Here is a 19,894-nt window from a genome sequence, read left to right on the forward strand (position 1 = left end):
GCATTAGTGATACCCCCGTGCCATAATTTTAGTGAAGAGGAACCCCAGAGACACTCGCTGTTTCCAGAGCCTGGAGCCGTTTCCTGCAGAACAGCCGTGACCCTGCTCAGCCAAGGGCTCGCACCTGAGTCACGGCACAGGTGACAGCACCTGTGCCAGCAGGCGCCCACCTCAGCCGTCACCTCCCGGCCATTCTGCGCTCCCCAAGTCGGACTGACACCTGGTTTACTCAGTGTTTACTCAGTGTTTACTCTCCCTGGCTGGTTTCCCCGCAGCCTCTGTGCCCGGTACCCCTGTACGCTCGCCCCCCGCCCACTCTAGGGCTCTGTGCGGAGCCCCCCGGACCAAAACACAACCACGTCCCCATTCCGGGGGTTCATCCCCATCCCCGACCGCACGGACCCGGGGGTTCACCCCCATCACTGACCGCACGGACCCGCGGGTGGCCGCGGCCCCTGCCCGAAGTGCCGCGCGGGGCACACTGGGAGTTGTAGTCCTGCGGGACGCCCCCCCGCGGCGGCGCGGCGGCGGCAGGACTCGGTTACCCAGCGTGCCTCATGGGTTATTTAAGGCGCGGCGGCGGGCGCGGAGCGCAGTGACCATGTGGACGCGCAGCTGAGCCGGCGGCGGGCGCAGCCTCCGGGAGCGGGACCGGGAGCGCCGCCGGAATGGGGCTGCCGAGCCGCCCATAACCCGCCCCGCGCCTCCGTAGCCAGGTACGGTCGGGAGAGAGCGGGCACGGCTGGGGAGGGAGGAAGGCGGTGAGTGGCCGCCGGGGCAGCCCCGTCCCGCAGCCCGAGGGATGCAGCCTGGTGCTGGGCGGGGATGCCCGGGGGATGCAGCCCGTTGCTAGGCGGGGATACCCGGGAATGCAGCCCGCTGCTGTGCAGGGATGCATTCCGCTGCTCGGCGGGGATGCCCGGCCGCCGCAGCCCTCCCAGGACCGGGCAGGGACCCCTCCGCCGTCCCGGCGGGTCCCGCAGCGCTGCCGGACCGGGGTCCCGTCCCCTGGACCACTGTGGGCTCGGCAGTGGAGCTGCGCGTCCGCTCCAACTTTCCCTGTGTTTTTGCCCCCGTACTTGGGGCTCAGCTGCGAGGGATGTTCCGCGTTATGTAAACACTTGTGAGCGCCGATGGGGACTTGGCTATGGGCGATCTTCCTCTTAAATGGTCAAAAATCGGGCAGCTGTGGGTGGATGTTTCGGAGGGTCCCGGTGACTGGCCTGACAGGCCAAATATTTGGCTGTTTCCTGGACTACAATAACTGGACTTCAGCGGGGGAAGGGGTGGGGGCACATGTGCATTCCCCGTCCATGTACGTGGGATGTGCCATAATCCCGAGCGGCTTTACGTCTTCATGCCGAGCGCTCGAGTCCTGCGGGTTGTTTGGGACTGGCGCTGCCCCGGCTGGGCACGGGTTCCCTGTGCCTGTTGCTGTGCGGGGCTCCGGGGGCTTTTCCCCGGAGCTGCTGGGGACAGTGGGCTCCATGCAGCGGGAACAGCTGCGGCTGGCTCGGCCTTTCCCCTCCTTACCCCAGGTGAGTCCGCTTTGGCCCCCAAGAGTTTGTCTAAAAAGACTTCAACAGGTGAAAGGTTTGAGTTGAATTTATTGCTGTGTAGCGGTTGTGTGCCTGCTCAGCCACGGATGGATTGGGCTGTGGTCCTGCTGCTCACAAATCAGGAAGGGAGAACGCGGCTAATACAATCCAGATCTTTGCCTGATGAAGATTTAGTGACCGTGAATCGTGCGGGGAGTAGTGTGTGTGGGAGCCATTGGTTTTATTTATTAATGAGCATCAGTACCTGTGCATGTTTTATTTCTTAAAGTGTGTTTACTATTTGCCTTTGCAGTTCTTTTCCTGTGCTCGGAAATTTGCCTGGTATCCCAGGACTTCCAGACCTGTTGAGCCAGGGCATTGACTGACTCACAGTCCAGGCCAGAGGCCCATGGTGGAGCTGTTTTCCTTGCAGGGTTCAGCTGTGTGAGTGTGGGATGCCATGTGAGGCCAATATCCCTTCCTTTCCCTCAGTGGTTCCTCTGTGGCCAAGTTAATGGGCTACCAGGCACTGGATTTCTTGTTGGCTTATTTTCTGTACCTTCATTTATGCCAATTTCCGTGCACAGCGAGTATTCCAGGTTCTAAATGCCTTGTGGTTTTGCTGGTGTAAGTGCCTGACACAGTAACAGCATTGCTGGGTGTCATGGCTGGAGCAGAGCTTGGCTGCCCAGCACTGGCTGTTCAGTGAGTAGAGAAAGCTGGTGGCATCCATCAGGCCAGAAATTCAGGTGTGACAGGACACTTGGTGAAACAAACGTGAAAGTTGACCACTGTGGGACCCAGCAGCTCAAACTGGTGTGAAGGTGTAGTGCTCAGTGTGCCTAAAGCAGAAGAAGGATTCACTGTGAAAATAAAACCACAGTGCCAATGTGCTTCAAAACAAGCTGATGCTGAGCTGATTATTTCTAATGTTTTCTTTAAGCTGCCTCTTGTTTGTCAATAATAGGGGTTTTTCTTATTAAAATACCTTATTTCCCCAAGATTAAAGTGTTTGCTTAGATGAGGGTTTTTTCCCCCATCTGCTTGTTTTGCAGTGTTGATTAAGCCTTGAAAATAGTTTCCTCTTACAGGGTTTCATAAATTAGGAAGTAAACAAACAAGAGTAACTTTGGTTTGCCTTTGCAATCGTGGGGTGGAGCTTAGCTCGGGGAAATGGTGTATTTTTATGAGATGTGCTAATCCTGAACACCATTGTTGGAGGGTGGAAGAGGCCTTAGTTAAGAGCACAGGAGTGGGGGAGCATTGGGTGTGTTTCTTTGGTGATGGTTGGTGGAGCTGCAGGTTGGGATGAATGGAGCTGTCCTGGGACTGATGAACAGGACAGAGGGGGTGTAAGGGACAGGTGTGATCTCTGGTTATAAATGGGAAGTGTAATTTCAGGAGGAATTCTTAACTGAAAGGGCTGCCAGGCATTGGAATGGGCTGCCCAGGGAGGTGGTGGAGTCCCCATCCCTGGAGGTGTCCAAGGAATGCTTGGATGTGGCTGCTCTGGGCTGGGGACCAGGTAGGGATCAGGCACAGCTTGGACTTGATGATGCTGGAAGTCTTTTCTAGCCTCAGTGGTTCTGTAACATGATCTTATCCACAGCACCATCAATCCTCTCGTGTTCCCTCAACAAACCTGTTTTGGTGTGGCATAGTCTAGAAAGTGCATGAATTGAGTTAAAGTGAAGAAATAATCTCAAGTCCTGGCGGCTCACAAGTGAGGCCATTGCAGCTTAGAGTGAGACTTGCAAACCCGCATGTCCTGCTGCTGGGTGGTGTGAGGTCTTGGTCTGATTTTGCAGTAACTCTTCTTGCAAAAGACAGTGCTGAATGTCCCTGACAGCATGGCGGCATGAGAACAGGGCCAGGCACCTGCAGGAGTGGCAGGTTTGGGGTGAATTTTGGGGTTCCAGCTCCTCCAGTACTGTGTGCATGCCAGAGGGAAGGGAACAGTCCCATGAGCTAGTCAAATTGGGGTAGTCCAGAAGTCCATTCTGAAAGCAGAAGTTCACTTTGGCTGCTTCTTGTAGGGTGAGCTGGTCACTCCTGGTAAATTGCTGAAATGGACAGTATTGAGGTGGAACTTCTTGTTCAGTGCTGTCAAGCAGGATTAAAGCAGATCCCAGATATCTTGAGCCCTTGTCTGGTACCTGCTCTTGAATTGAAGCCAACAGAAGAGCAGGTGTTGCTTGTTCTGATGAGCTCTTGGAGCAGGTGTAGCTGCTCTTGGCCACCCGGACTTGTTTGTGCCCAGGTGGGCAAGAGACCAATGGCACCTGAGCTGTCCCAACACTGGTGTGGCATCAAGACCAGGGCAGTGCCTGTCCCCTGTACTGGGCACTGCTGGGGCACCTCCAGTCTTGGGGGCAGTGCAAGAAAAACATTGAGGGGCTGGAGCGTGTCCAGGGCAGGGAACGGAGCTGGGAAGGGGCTGGAGCCCCAGGAGAGGCTGAGGGAGCTGGAAAGGGGCTCAGGCTGGAGCAAAGGAGGCTCAGGGGGGACCTTGTGGCTCTGCACAAGTCCCTGACAGGAGGGGGCAGCCGGGGGGGTCGGGCTCTGCTCGCAGGGAACAGGGACAGGAGGAGAGGGAACGGCCTCAGGCTGGGCCAGGGGAGGCTCAGGTTAAATATGAGGAAAAGTAACTTCAATTGAAAGAGTAGCCAAGCACTGAAATGGGCTGCCCGGAGAGGCAGTAGAGTTCCCATCCCTGGAGATGTACAAAGATTGAGCAGGTGTGGCTCCTCCTGACACAGTTTAGTGGGTACAGTGGTATCAGTTGGACTCCTGGGAGGTCTTTTCCAACTTCCATACTCCTGTGATTCTGGCTGGTTTGTTGGCTGTGGTGATTCCTCAGTGCACAGCAAGCTCCTTTGGAATACCTGATGTGTCAAGTTGCAAAGTGTGCTGGGAGTCTTTGAGACATTATTACCCCATAAATACAAGATAGTTGTAGTTGTAGGATTGTCTTAAAGCCAGGAGGAATCTCAGGCTCCCGTGGGAGGTGGGATGAGGGTAGTGGCTCTGTAGTAGCTGGTAGACGAGCTGCTGGCTCGCCCGTGGGTGAGTGTGAGGGAAGGCGGCCTCACCAAAGCAGCTTATGGAGACCAGAGGGTTTAGAGGTGGAAAATCATGTGCTGCTAGAAAGTTATGTAAATGTAACATCTCTGTCACAATGAGGCTGTGGTGTAAATCCTGATTCCTAAAAATCTGCATTACAGTATGTCCCAAATTACTTTCCTCCACTAAGATAGCAACAGAAACTGAAGATGCTTGGGTGGCCTGGAGCCTTTTTTTGTGCTGTTTGTGTGTGGTAACGCACAAGGGGAGTCAAAAGCTGCCCAGTTTGATCTGGTGGCCTGTGCTGGCTGGGGATGGGTGCTGCTTTATGGGGTGTTGTAAAGGTCCAGACTGGAAGAGCCAGCACAGAGTATCCCTGTGCTGTGGGGCCGGATGCTGGCTGTGTCCGTGCTGTTCCAAATGATTGCTGTGCTCTTCCGCCGAGCCTCTCCTGGAGGCTGCTGCAGGAGGCAGGATGCCAAAACTGCACGAGCTTTGATCTGGCTCGATATTCCTGTCTAATTTCTGCTCCCCACGGACACTACAATAGCACTACAGCAATTATTGCCTGGTTCTCTGCCTTGGCATGGGCAGGCAGTGGATGGAGGTGGAGCCCTCTTTCCAGGGTGCTGCAACTACTTGTTAGATTGGCAGAGGCATCCAGAGGTTCCTCATGTAGCTCTTGCTTGTGCTGTACCTGTTGAGAAAGTACATTTCCAGATCTTCAGGGCAGTTGTGGTTTATGAGATCAGGTTTGCTCAGAGAAGCTGTGGTTGCCACATCCGTGGAAGTATCCAAGGCCAGGTTGGATGAGGTTTGGAGCAACCTGGGATAGTGGAAGGTGTCCCTACCTGTGGCAAGGGGTGCAATGAGATGATTTTCAAGGTTCCTTCCAGCCCAAACCATTCTGGGATTCTGTTCTGTGAAAAAGATGAGGATGAAATGGAAACTACAGAAACTGTAATTCAGGCGAGGAAAGCTGCAACATTCAGCTGTGGATTCTGAACTCAGAGGAGTTTCATTTTCATACTTGTGGTTTTGGTTAAGCTTGTCAAAACTTGGATCAGAACTTCCTAGCAGTGTTCTATGGAGAATAAAATGTCAGTTCATATCTGAGCAAGTTAACCCTCTGGAGAGAAAAATGGGTTGGAAGTGTGCATGGAAGTCTGTGTTATTTGTGGCTTGTGGCAATATAACTGCATCCTCACGTGCCAGAACGCCAACACGAGGAGGAGTGGTACAGGAAGCTGAGTGTTCATATCTCACTGATAATCTTTTCTGGAAGTGTCCAAGGCCAGGTTGGACAGGGTTTGGAGCAATCTGCTCTAGTGGAAGGTGTCCCTGCCCATGGCAGGGGCTGGAACGAGATGATCTTTCAGGTCCCTTTCAAACCAAGCCAGTCTGTGACCATTTGGCTGCACAGGTGATCAAAGGAGGGGGAATAGCTGTGAGAAGTGGAAATGCCAGATGTTTCTGGGGTAGGATGTCAGGTAATGCTCTGCTTTTGGAGTAATGTGATGCTGAGCTCTAAGGGAAGAGGCTTGGATGATTGAACCCAATGTCATGATGGACACAGGCAGTTCATTCTCTCCTCATCCTGCCTGGTGCATGATGTCTGTGGTCAGAAGATGATAACTTCTGAGAATGCACATGGAAGACATCTCTGATCGTAGAAGGCCAAAAAATTGCTGTTGCCCAAGGGCTGTACTTTGGTTTTGATTTTATGGAATTGTTTAGTAGCAGTTTTGCATGAAGCTTGTGTAAACATTTCTGTTGTGTCTTGGCCCATCCTGTCCACTTCTTCAGAAATTCAGAAATCTGCCAAGAAGTTGTGAAGAAAAAAGCTTTGTTTGCAGTCCAGCTATGTCCCATCTGCATCCCACTCCAAGGAGAAACACATGGCCACAGATGCAACACCAACCTCGGCTGGCTGATGGTGCTTGATCTGAACGGTTAATTGGAAACTTCTGATTAAAATAACTCTGCAATCCTTGGCTGCTCCTCTCTTAAGTGTTTAATAGATTCAGATGCTAATGCTCGTGGGTGGTTCAGTATTTTGAACCTTTGCCTTCTAGAAAATTACAGCTGGGAGGCCAACAGGTAAAAGTCAGTCTGGGAACTGGAGTCTTCATCTGTAAAGGAGCCCAGCCCATCAGGGCTTTTCAGCTCAGCAGAGCTCAAAGTAGGTCCCCTGGCCACCAGTGGCTCTCCACACGTGCTCATCATGTGCTGGCAGTGGCTCCTCCTCTTGGGCTGGTTGTCCTGGGCGCTGAGGTTTTATCCAGAGAGCCGGGAGCCTGCGGAGGTGTCCGGGAGGGACGAGCGGTGAGCGCACCCACGGGAGGGTCCTGCCTCGGGTGCACGGACGAGCCCTCGGAGCCTGCAGGGGCTTGCGAGCGGAGAGAAGCGTTGGCTTCACTGCCAGTGGGGACCCGAGCGTGCCGGGGGACGCCCTGCAAAGCCCAGCCCTGGAGACCGACAGCAGCAGCACCATGGAGGAGAGGGAGCCCCCGCCGAGGTGCGGTGCTGGAGAGGGGACGTGGAGGGGAAGGTGCTGGGCAGTGGGGACGCAGAGAGCGAGCAGCTGCTGGGGGACGGAGGCTGCTCAGGGGGACAGGCGAGGAAACTGCGCTGCTGAGTTTAGGGAGTGTCGCGTTTGCTAAGGAGTGCGAGGAAGGCAGCGTGGCGGGTCGATGTGGGGAGCGGGCTGTAGGAACCAGCCCCTGCTGTGCTGAGCCCTCAGGAGGTACCTGGCCACGCCAAGTGACATTGGGACTGTTCCATACCCTCTTCTTCCCTGGCCATCTTTGCTCCTTGGCCGAACTCCAGTTGGTGTAATAATCCAAGCTTGCTCTGTTTCCCCATGACATTGGTTGTCCTGGTCCTTTTGGCATGTTCCAGCTCTCTCCTGATAGAAATATGCTGGAAAACATTGTGTGCTCATAGGGGCCTCGTCCAGAGGCTGACGTCCAGGCTGCCTCCTCCCAGCAGGGCTGGAGTCAGCAAGGATAGACTTCAGGAAGTATCAGCTTCAGTAAGTGCTCCTTACTTTTAATGGGATTAAAAAGATGCTGTCAGGTTGTACTTGGTTTGGAACAAAAATATGGTATTTTTCCCCTGACAGTGTGTCTCTAATTGATTTTCTTTTTCCAGCTGTCTGCAGATGCCTGTCAATAGGATCTGTCAGTCGTGTTTCTTACCTCAGTCAGTGGCTGCTGTGTAAGGGATTGCTGTCAGAGTGTAGCTTCTATGCTTCTAACCTGAATTTCCTGTAACTAGCTTGTCTGGTTGCACTGGGAAAATAATTGAAAAAAAACAAATGCAGGCACCCTTTCTAAGGAGAAAAGGACACTGTGCACGTTGGCTTTCCTGTGCTGAGGTTTTATTGAGGTTAAAGTTACCAAAATGAGTTACTTTATCTGTTTTCTTAAACTGCTGCTGCACCTATGAAATAGTAACTTCTGAGTAAGTTTGTCAGTGATATGATAAAAAGAATCTATTTATCTGTGAAGGGGCACATAGCATGAATAGAACGTAATTAACTTGGCCATCATCTTGCTGTGTGAATTTACGCTCCTCTTCCTACTTATTTTTAGAGAAAGGGGGAGCGTGTGCTTGATTAGATGTGCAGTGAGACTGATCTCCCTCCTGGGAGCAGAGGGGAGTGTGGGCTGGTGGATGGGGATTCGGGAGACCTGGATTCAGATCCGGCCTCACAGTCTGACCTGCTGCATGTCCTTGAGAAAGTCACAGTGCTGTGCTGCTCCCTCCTTCCCCTCTTCCCCAGCCTCCATCTTGCCTGCTCAGCCTGGAAATTGGAGAAAAATCTGCTGCGTTTTAAGCATCAGGAGGAAAAATACTTTGTCTGAGAAAGTTCATTTCTCCTCCTTAATCTAACGGTTCATCAGCCGCCCATGTGTGGCAGATAGCAGTCTCCTGGACATGAAAGGTTGCAGCTGAGGGGAAAACAAGATCCTGTGGTAGATAAATGTACTGCACTGATAGTTTTGGGGGTTTTTTTAATGTGTAATCTCTGAAATGGAACTCCATGTGCATAAAATGAGCGGTGCTGAACCCTCCCAGTGCTGTGCCTGAGCTGTGTCCCACTGCAGGTGTGTGAGGATCCCGGAGTTCAGGACATGGCCTGCTCCATATCCCAAAATCCCTTTATTTGCCTTTCCCTGGCGAGTGCAAAGAGCTCCTTTTAGATTTGCTAAGTCAGAAGCTTGGCAGATGACGGAGCTCTGTCCTCAGCCCCAGCACAGTGATTATTCACTGGGTGATCTTTTAAATAAAGCACTTCCTCCCTTCTTCAGCTGCTTTAATGGGATTCTTAGGAATTTTTCTCAGTGTCCTCAGGGAGGAAACCTTCATTTCTTTTACTGAAATAAGAATGAGAAACGTCAGGTTTGGGTTCAGATTTTCAAGTTAGCTGCACCTGTGAAAATAGATACAGAATGAATGCACTGTGGGCGTTATCCAAAAAACCACGCGAAATCTTGGTTAGTCTGTAGGGCCAGACTTTCAGCCAAGTAATCTTGTAAAATTTGGATGTATCAGATTATTTAAGCACTGGTCTTTCACAGTGCAGGGTCTGGTTGCATTTAAAAAATGTTAACTTGCTTGGCCTAATTTACCAGTATTCATGACCCAATTCCATTTAATTCAAACACAGACTTACCTGGTCTTGGGGGGTTCTCAGATCTGTTAATTTCTGGACGATTCTGCTTATGCCTTTAAGCAGTTCTTTGTGTTTGCTTCTTTGTTGTCTCTCTACCCTTAAACTCTGGTCTTGTTTCTGTCAAAAAGTGAAACAAAATTAAACTTCCACTCTGGAGTTTCCTGTTGGCAGTAATGAAATTGAAACACTTAAGTATGGCTTGAGATTCTATTCCTAAACAACTAAGATAGTGGAAAAGACTTTGATAAAGTGCTGCTCCAGTTTTGGTACCAGTATGTATAAAATTGTCAGTGTTTATTGAATTGAGCACTAAACCACAGTTAAAATCTGCCAGGAGAGACCTGAGTGCATCCTGGGACTGCAGGGCACAGCAAGGAGCTTTTTTTTGCTCTAAACAAACATCCTTAGAACCATCTTAGAAAGATACAGTAATTTGTATCCCAGTTGCTGGGATTCAAACAGTCGGCAATAAGACACATTTGGGCTTGTTTATTTTGAAAACAGGATTTGCAGTTGCAGGGTAAAGAATTAAAATCCCACGCAAAGCAGACGTGTGAGACATGAAACCAGGGAAATAGCTTCAGATTCTTTGAAAAAGCCTTTTCACAAATGCTTGAGATGAGGAATGACACAGTGCAGGGATGTTGTCACAAACAGTCCCCGTGAGGAGGGACTTCAAAAGGGGCCTTGACTCGGCTCTTCAAGGAAAGCAAACTTGCAGCGTCTCTCTTGAAACCTGCTTTTCCTAGCAGCATCGGGAGGGAGATGAGTGATGAGAGAAATTATCATGAAATGTTTACAAAGCATTTGCATTTCCCATTCTGAGAGTTTGAAAAGGCAGCAGCCTCATTAAGGTATTTGATACTGAGCAGTCAGTTTGATTTCGCAGTGTTTTCACTGTTAATCCTTCTTTAACTGCTGGTATGAAATGTGTTTTCATGAGAAAAAGGATTGAATTTCAGGGACTCTATTTAGCTTATCCTGGTTTATTCAAGGCCATTAGGCTGAGTGTATGCTCTGCTTGTGCCCTAAAATACAACAGGGTCCTGAGAGCTGGTGGGAACCGTTCTGGGTGTGCAGAGCTTCTCCTTGGGTTTGGGGACAAACCGTGGTCAAGGGCTTGTACAAACCCTTTCTTTGCTTCAGAACTGGTTCTGTTCAGTCCTTTTTGCTGTAGGAAAAGCATCTGGTTCTGAAGATACACACAAGATAATCTGTACTAAGAAATAATCAGAACTGAACCCTGGAGTTGTCACTTTCTGTTCAGTCAGAACATCAAACTCGTGATGCTGTGGTGCAGATTTGTGCTCACTAGAGCAGGAGGGGGAAGTCCTGAAACTCCTGAGCTGAATAGCAGGTTTTCCTGGGTTTATTTCTCTGCCTGGGTTTAGCTAATGCATGTTCAGATCTAGCCACACAGAGTAAAGACTGGCAAAATAACTTGTGGGGCAGTTTCTTGAAATTCACATGAAATTAATCAGATTTCTATGTTTGTTTATTTATTCTTGGTCAGTTTCTTTAACAGAGACTTGATTTTATTCTCCTGTGCAGATAAACTGTATACAAAACATATTCAGACAGTCACTTTTATATAGACATAAGGAAATAGTCACCAACATAATTATAAAAGTTCAGGCTTTCAGGGCTTAAAAAATACTGTAGGATGTGTTCATCTCCCAGGAATTTTTTGATGTCTGTGGGCAGATATAGTTAACTTCTCAACGTACAGTCCACTTTTAGTTCACGTTTCTTTTGTAGTCTGGCAAGTCCTTCTGTCTGTTAAAATTAGACCCTTCAGCTTAGTGGGAGAAGAACATTATTTTTAAAGCTTGGGTTGCTGCTGTCGACATTGCTGCCACCTGAGTGAAGCTGCTTGGAGAAACCTGACTTCATTTTTGCTAGATATTGCTGTGCTTATCAGTGCTTCATCTTTGATTTTTTTGAAGTGAGTTTACCTAGGGGGAATCTTGTTTTCCTGCAGTGTTTAAGGGGAAGAGGAGGACAATGCTCCCTGGGTAACACTGCCGTGTTTCGGCTGGAACAGGGTGAATTTCCGGCAGGACTCCCCTCTTGGAAGGCTGGGACAGTGCCATTAAAACTGGGATTATGCACAGAATAGCTGCAAATGCTCTCTTAGAGCCGTCCCCTCCTCTAGTACAAATCAATTGCTCTTGGCACTGGCATATCTAAAATAAATAAATAGTGGGGTAATGGTTGTATTTGTCTATGGAGCACAATTGCTTTTTGAGCCGTGTGATTGTGCTGTACCCATTGGAGCCAGGTACAGGGAGGGTGTGAGGATCCTCCTGTCCTGCACTTCCAGGGACTCCTGATGGTCATCTCCTGTCTGTGGTCAGTGCCTTGTGGAGGGAAGTGTCCCCTCTTCAGCCAGGGGGATGTGCCCAGATGCTCTGACTGATGTATCCAGGAGCAAACCTGTTCTCTCAATCCCTGTGGTCTCCCTGGGCTGTGAACTTGGGATAAATGTGCCAAGGCTGACAGATTTTTACTGCCTCCGCTTCTGGCTTGTCCTGCTGAAGAAAATAATCAAAAATGACCCCCACAGAGGTCTGATTTTGGGAGGATTAGTGTGGTCTGCTGTTGTTGACAGCATCTTTTAGGAAAAAGGTTCTCAAACTGGGTACCTGGGAACTTTGCTCTTGAAAACTTTCCAGTTCCACTTTTTGCTTCACATTTCCCAATTGTCAAGGGTAGAAAATACTACATTTGAGGTGGCTGATTATTTAGTGCTTGGTGCCAATAACTGGAGTAATTTTGTTAGTCCCTTGTGAGGAGGCTGTAAAAAGCTTTGAAGCTAAATCAGTGTAGCAATGATTCTCTTCCCTTGTGCGTGGGGAGGCCTGTGGGGTCACTGAGCCCCCTCTCCATCTGCCAGTCCAGCCTGTTCCTGAGCCCTGGCCCAGCTAAGCAGCAGCATTTCTAAGGAGAAGTGTCAGGGGGACTGGCTTGGGCTATTTGGCTATTAAAGAATAGATGTAGACAGTGTTCATTTTGACTGTGGGGAAGCCTTAGGATAAATCAGGATTTTATGAGAGGCTCACCCCAGTGGGAATTGGCTCCCTGCTTCCCGAGGTGGTGGAGCATCTCCTGGTATGTTGCAGATGACATCACACTGATGGGTGTTAGAACAGTGTTCAGAAATACAAGAGAAGGGGGAGTGAGGACTCAGATGACGATTAATCCTTGCCTAAGCCTTGGGAAACAAGGTTATTGTAGCCAGATCAGCCCTTTGGAAGACCCAGCTCCAGCAGAGCTGGTGACAGCAGGAGGTGTGAGGAGCACAGCTCTCCTGGTTGGGAGCAGGAGAGGCTGGGATTCCAGGCTGCGCCCCAAACCCAGCTCTGCAGTGATGACTTTGCAAGCTTGCCCAGAAATTCTGAGAGGGGTTTGGTGAAGAGCGCAGCGGCTCAATTCACTGAACTGCTGCCAGGCTTCACACGACCTTTCTGCTATCCAGAACTCTGTGATGGTTATGGGTAAAGCTGATAAGCATTTTATCAGTGGAATTGTCAATAAATTGCGGAAGAGCTTTTTCTAGGGGTTTGCACTGTCGTGATATGTCAGGGTTACAGTATCATGGTATGTTGGAGTCTTCCTCAGTGAAGAAAATGTAAGAAAATTGAGGCTGTGTCCTGAAAAGCGATGCAGGAATTTGCTTGTCCATCCCTAAGGCTGGTTTTGGGCAGTAGTCTGAGATTTTTTTTTTTTTGGCCAAGAAAAAAATCTCTAATGGAAGTCAGTAATCTTGACCTTCATGTTCCCTTGGGAACAGCTGTGGTGAACATCTGCCTCCATCTGCCTCTCCCAAAGGAAAAAGTAATCCCCCTCACGGCCTGGAAAGGAAACCTTAATGCCATTGTAGAAAGGATTAATTTGGAAGTACCTATGTTTTTTGTTGGCTTAAACAGCTTTTGCTTTGGGCTGCATTAATTCAGGGCTGACCTTAATTTTGAGGGATGAAAATTTTTTTAGTCTGACATTGGTAGTTTAACATCCAAGTCAGGAAACGGGGAAAGTTACATTTCCAGTGCTGCTAATTCAGTCACTCTGCTTATTTCTGCATGTTTCGTGGCATATATCTTAAAATAGGTAGCAGTGGTTTTTTGTCCACTTATCAAGAAAGAATGGGAACAGACTGTGTAACGTGCAGTGCTTGAAGGACTTGGCATTTAACAAGCAACCTGGAGCCAAAGGGTTTGGTTTTGTGTGCACCCAGATTTGGTTCCAGAGAAGCTGAGACCCCTTTACCTGCATGTCAGCTTGGCCTGTTATCTCCTGGTTTTCCTGAACTTGTTTCTAGTTGTACCAGTGACACAGGTTTACAGGGATAGAATGTCTAGAATGTGCTTTGACTTAGTAATAAGGAAAGTTGTTATTGTTACTCCCAGCAGCACGGACCCTTTGGGAGTGAGGAGGGAGAGCTGGTTGGAGCTTTTCGGAAGAAAAGTGTAACTTCAGGTTTTTATTGCCCTTTCATAGCTGCAAACATCACCTTTGAGATCTCTGTGAATTTGTCCTTGTTGAGCTCCAACCTTGCTTAACAACCTGATCCTTATGCTTTTGGTAAACAAGGCAATATCCAGGGAAGAGGGATATTTATCCCTGTACAGTGAGGGCTGTGCTCTAGAATAAGCAGAATTTCCTGCTGCTCAGTTGTTCTGTTCCTAAACCACTTAGAACCTCTCTGGGTGTGATGGGGAGAGAGGGTGGAAGTGTTTTGAGTCCTTTTTCCCTTATCTGTGGGAGCGTGGCCCTGGGCAGTGTTGGCTGGCAGGGCTCACAGCTTGCTGGGAGGAGCAGCTTGGTGCTCCTGCTCTTTGAAACCTCCAGCACAGGAGCTGGTTGAGCCTTTTGAACTTGGTGATCAAAAAGCAGGGCTTGGGAGGATCTCCAGGAAACCAGTAAATGGGCTTGGAAAAGATGTCTTTGGAAATCTGTTCAGGTGGGTTTTTTATCCGGGCTCATGTTGTCTCTTTGTTGCTGTGACTGATTGAAACTCACTTTTTTTCTATATATATTTAAATGAAAAGTGGGTCCTGTGTCGTTTGAACTTGGGGCTTTAGAGAAAATAAAGTTCTTTATACAGTGGAAGTTGGCAACACTCGGTGTCTGTCTCCTCAGTGTTACATTTAAGCCATCTATTTTAAACCCAGGATTGAAGTATTACTGATTTCACAGGGATATGGCTTCCTGATAAAGCATTTGACTTTGAAAAATCTTAATCTTTGTTTTTACATGCAAAATCTGTTGTCAGGCATACCGAGTGGCTCTTCACCTGATTCTGGTTCTGGGCCTGCAGGTGTAAGCAGGAGGCTGCTGGTGTCATGTCAAAATTTTGACATGACCAAAAAAATGTTGCCATAAATCAGGTCAATGTTTTGAATTTCTCAGGAGCACCATTCCAGCACAAAGGAGAACCTTTAAAGGATGCTTAAACCTACCTTTAATTCTGGCAAAGAAATGTGATTTAGGCACAAATATGCCTTAAACTGAAGCAGTCCCCTGTCCCTCTGGCAGGTGGGATGGAATGGGTTGGTACAGCTGGACTGAAATGCAGGCTCCTCTGGGACGAATGCCTGCCTGTGAAACAGTCCCACGTGGAATGGGATGCCAGTAGCTGCTTGTTTTTCCCTGGTTTATTTTTCCAAGCAAGCACTCTGGAGTGCTGGGTTTTCTTTAGTACCTGAAATTCCACTGCGAGAACTTGTTCAGTTTTTCAAACAAACAAACAATCAAAGGCAAAGGGTCCTGTTGCTGTAACCTCCTGTGTAGCTGCACCAAGGAATTCTGCCTGATTAATGTTGTGCTTTATTCCTTCTTCCAGGGGCAGTAAGCCAGAGATGACTGACAAGATGTCGAGCTTCCTTCATATTGGAGATATTTGTTCTCTCTATGCAGAGGGCTCAACAAATGGATTTATTAGCACTTTGGGGTAAGAACAGCTGTTCTCTTGTGTTAAAAACACCGTAAGAAGGACTAGCAGAGCTCAGCTAGCTCTCCTGAGCCTGATCCCAGAGAATACTGGGTAAAGCAAGGGAGCTTTATGGATAGATTGGGCCCTAAATTTAAAAATGGCCTAAAGTTAATATGGCAAGGTAGATTTTGGGAGGCTGGAGAGTGTATCAATGGCTGTAGTGTGGTTTTATGTCTGTGGTGGGGAGGAAGAACCTTGGCAAGTGAAGGTGTGGGGAGAGGGGGACTGAATACAATCCAATGATTTTCATGTTGTTGTCTGTCCCGTGTCCATCTGTGTGTCCCGTCCTGTCCCTCCCTGCCCCTTCCCCCAGTCAGGGATGGACAGACCCCAGTGCACTCTGCTGACTGCACAAAAGGATGTAGCATAGGTAATGTAAGTAGTTTAAAAAAGATATGTAACAAAAAAAACCCAAACCAAATTCCCGAGCCAAATGGTTTAAATACCAGCAACTCACTGCTACAGCTAGTTTGGTCTTAAATTGAGGTTTAATTTGAGGTTTCTCCTACAAACAAAAATTGTTTTTCTCCCATCAAAGGAGAGCATGTTTTGACCCTTCTGCTTTGCCAGAGCTCTGGAGCTGCAGTGGGAGCTGTGCTGTGCCGTCTCCTGCCCCTGGCGTGCTTCCCACAGAGCCCCTTTGTGCTGCCTTCCACAAGGACATGGAGCAGGTGCTCTGGAGCAGAGCTCCTCTGGAGCAGGGAGCAGTGAATGCTACTCCATTAACCAAAAAAGTAGCTTTTCACATGGGGAAAGGAAGAGCTGGCAGAGCAAAGCCGTGAAGTTGGAACGCAGCTCTGAGGAGGGCCAGGGAATGTCTGATCCTGCTGAGGAGGAACCTCTGCAAACATCAGGAGCTGGCAGAGGAGCTGGGTGCTGCCAGGGGAGGAGCCCTTGCAGGGTGAGAAGCTCCAGGAGCACCTCTGCCCCTGTTCCCAAAGGCGTGAGGAGCGCGAGGGCGGGAGCAGCGTGCGGCACACGGGGATGTGCCGAGCGAGGGCCCCACGCACAACCTGCTCTTTCTCATTTCCAGTAGCCCTAAGGGCCTCAGGGTGGGTACAGTCACAGCACATTTTTTTGATGCCTACAGTCCAGATGCATCTGATAAATGGAGCTCCCAAGCAGGGTACAGAGACAGCATCCTGGTAAGTGCCTCGGCAGGAAACGATGGGCTGGAATCTCACCTGAGTGACTCCAAACTAACTTGTAGGTTTAGTCCTCTAGCTATTAGGATTCTGGAAAATAAGGGGGCAGAGAAGGAAGCAGACACTGAAGATGCACCATGATCTATTATAGGAAAGAGAAGAAAATATGGGATGCTGCCAGAAAGGAAAGAAGGTATGATAAAAGCAAGGGATGTAGTAAGTAGGGTTGGTCGAATAGTATTTGGCGAATGTATTTGACAGATTTCCCAGGTCCTCGTCAAATATGACACGTGCACTCTGCAGTCCTGGATCAGCTGTGTGACGGGCCAAATACTATCTGCTGAACACTGGCAACATGAATTATCCTATACATCTGCCTATTGTTTTTCTTCCCAGTCCTGAAGCGAGTTTGGCAGTAAATAATTCCAGACTGAGTAGAAAGTTGTGATGTCATGTGGAATCCCATACGGTGCATGATGATCAGTATGCAGTGGCTGTGGCTTCTGATGGCATTGCTGAGCAGATATTTTTCACCATGGGTAGTCCTTTTGGACATTGCAGGCCCCAAGCACGTGTATTTCCTAGGCTTGATGAGATGTTCTCATGGCAGGCCTAAAGACACCTCAGTGTTCAAGCCTCCTCTTTGATTTGCTTAGTGCTGTTTTAAGGTAACTGCATTATATAATGGCCACATATCTCTGAGCCTAATTTAAGCCAGAAATCCTAATTGCTATGTGAAACATGAAATGCATTATCATCTTAATAAGCCTTCGTAATCGAATTAGTTTTGTCCCATATTTAATTTAGTCTTTGTCCTGGAGAAAATTAAAGCAGCAAAGGAAAGATTTGGTGTAATTGTCCTCTAGACCATGTGGAGTTTTGACAGTCTGATGTCATAATGATGTGTAATGACTTGTTATGTGGTTACTGAAGGTTGAGGAGCAGACGCCCCTCTACATTCTAATGCTGTCCTAAATCTCTGAAGAATGTTCCTATTTAATATTCCTATGACATGTTGCTTAATCAGAACCTTACTCTTGCTGTTTCCCAAACTCAGTGCTGTCATCATGATGATTACTGGTGTACAATATATCCTCTTTCGTATTTCTCGCCCTGCAAATTTTTTTCTTACTAGTTTGGGAAGTTCCTCTTTACTTTCAACTTAATCTCAGATGAGAGGGATATATTGCACTGAGATTATCTGTGTGGGATGATCAGAGTAACCCTTCTCCTTGATATTTTTGGCCCTTTGTTCATCAGAAGCAGGTGCTTCAGCTCAAATGTTAATACTGTTCATGTTGGAGCACCTCTATGTATATCTAGTACTGAGTAGGGAGGAAATCCATGGGGAAAAAGCAATTCACTCTGAATGTTTGCATATGCAAACTTTAGCTGCACAGAACTGTTGAGCCCACTTAGTTTCTCCGATCTCTTAATTTTCATGCACTTCCTGATTTTCTCTAATTGTTGTCTCAAGATGCTCCCTGCATGTGACCAGCCTCTGCTCTGCTCAGGAACAACTCTCATATTCTAGGTCTCAGTCTTTCTCCAGTTGATTCTGCATGAGAATGGACCTCTCAAACCTTTGACCTTGGAGTTTCTACGTTTGTGTAGAAAGCCTCTTTGACAGATTGGATATGAGGGGCCAAATTGAGTCATTTAGGACCAAATCAACCCCCAAAGTGTTTGGTTACAATTTTACAGGTGCAATTTTCCAATTTGGAAGCAGTGTTTGGGAAAAGCACACTTCCACCTTGATCCAAAGCTGCTCAGGCAGAGCAGTGGGAAGAGGTGCTTCTTAACTATTCCCTTTATTCTGTGGGATTTCAGCTGACCCTGTGGGGGTTTTGCAGGGACAGAAAGCTCTGTCCTGGCATTCCCTCTTGGAATCTCTTGGGTTCACTTGTCCAACTGCCCTGCTTCCTGGTAGAACAGGAGGAGGTTGGATCAATCCCTCAACTCACCTTGTGTTTGGCTGGTGAGCAGGAGGGTACATTTGTGCCTTCCTTTCTCTCAGGAGTCAATTTTTATTGTGGCAGTGACTGTTCTTGCCATTTCTTAATACTTGAGGGGTCACAGGGTCAATGTCCAGTTTGCACAGTTGCTACATTTTCCTGTTCTCTATTCATATAAACACGTTTGCAGTGTGACTCAAATCTGTCCAAGAGGCAGGACCTGTCCTGAGGCTGTCTGTCACCTCCCTAGAATATGGGCTGTTCTGTCTGCACCTCGAGCAGGGGACACAAAGGCAATGCAGAACACAGGAGCAATGACTTAATTATTGTCCCACCTACCAGGGGCATAGCTCTGGGCAACAGTAAAAATTAGCTGCATGCTTCTTAGAAAGATCTGGCATCAGTTGGCATTTGGGGAATGTCTTCTGCTGAAGTGGCCACTCGGATGAAATATTGCAAGTGAACGACTTTGGTTTTGTTGACGAGGCTGTAGGGGGCTGCAGGGGGATGGAATCTCACTTCACTGCTCATTTCTTTGCAGCCTTGTGGATGATCGGTGTGTTGTACAGCCAGAAGCAGGTGATCTTAACAACCCACCCAAAAAATTCAGAGGTAAGTCGGTCAGACAGCTCCTTACCCTTCTGCTTAGAAATGATTCTTCGTTCTGTGCAGTGATGTGTAACAATTTCTGGCCTCTGTGCTTTCTGTAGCATATTTTAGTGCCATCTTCTTTCACCAATGACAGCTCCTGAGGAAAAATGTGTGTGTGTTGAATGTCTATGGGATTGTGGTGTTTTAACCTGAGTCAGCTCCACCCAGTGGGATGGGGGAGAGGAAGAGTGAGAAAACTCACGTGTTCAGATAAAGGCATTTAGTAGATGAAGGAAAAGCTTCACACACAAGCAAAGCAAAACAATGTCTTTGTGAATTCATCCCTCATTTCCCATGGGCAGGCAGGTGTTGGGCCAAGACAAATGCCATCACTCCAGGCACTCCCAGCTCTGTATCCTGGCATGATGCTCTACGGTCTGGGATATCCCTGGAGTTGGCTCTGCCCCCCCAGCTCCTCGTGCCCCCCCAGCTCCTCGTGCCCCCCCAGCTCCTCGTGCCCCCCCAGCTCCTCGTGCCCCCCCAGCTCCTCGTGCCCCCCCAGCCCTTGCAGGTGAGGTGAGGAGCAGAGATCTGCTCAGCAGTCACTGAAACATCCCTGTGTTATCAGCAGTTTCCAGCACAGATACAAAATGTGGCTCCACCAGCTACTGCAAAGAAAATTAACTCTGTCCCAGCCAAACCCAGGAACTGATAAGAAACCTTTGTGAGGGGGTGGGGTTGAGGTTGTCAATTGTTTGCCTTTCACATCTGTCCAAACTTCCAGGATCCCTGGAAATTTCATTTCTTTTTCTCCATTCTATCACACATTCTAATTAGCCAGTACCAAACCTGCCTCAGGGAGGAGGAAAACAAAAAGAAGCAAGTGTTTGCCACAACTCTTGTTGTCTGACCTGATTTGATACGAG

General features: G+C 48.5%; 1 protein-coding gene across 1 annotated transcript in view; it reads left to right on the forward strand.

Annotated features, from left to right (window-relative positions):
* The first annotated feature begins 608 nt into the window (after window positions 1–608).
* ITPR1 (inositol 1,4,5-trisphosphate receptor type 1) overlaps window positions 609–19,894 on the forward strand; it is a 159,998-nt gene continuing 140,712 nt past the window's right edge. The window contains exons 1-3 of the mRNA XM_082288495.1: window positions 609–716; window positions 15,128–15,235; window positions 18,919–18,989. Of these exons, the coding sequence (XP_082144621.1) occupies window positions 15,144–15,235; window positions 18,919–18,989 (163 nt within the window). The 5' untranslated portion in view covers window positions 609–716; window positions 15,128–15,143. The remainder of the gene's footprint in view (window positions 717–15,127; window positions 15,236–18,918; window positions 18,990–19,894) is intronic.

Source organism: Coloeus monedula (genome assembly GCF_965178545.1).
Source record: "Coloeus monedula genome assembly, chromosome: 11".
NCBI classification, from domain to species: Eukaryota; Metazoa; Chordata; class Aves; order Passeriformes; family Corvidae; genus Coloeus; species Coloeus monedula.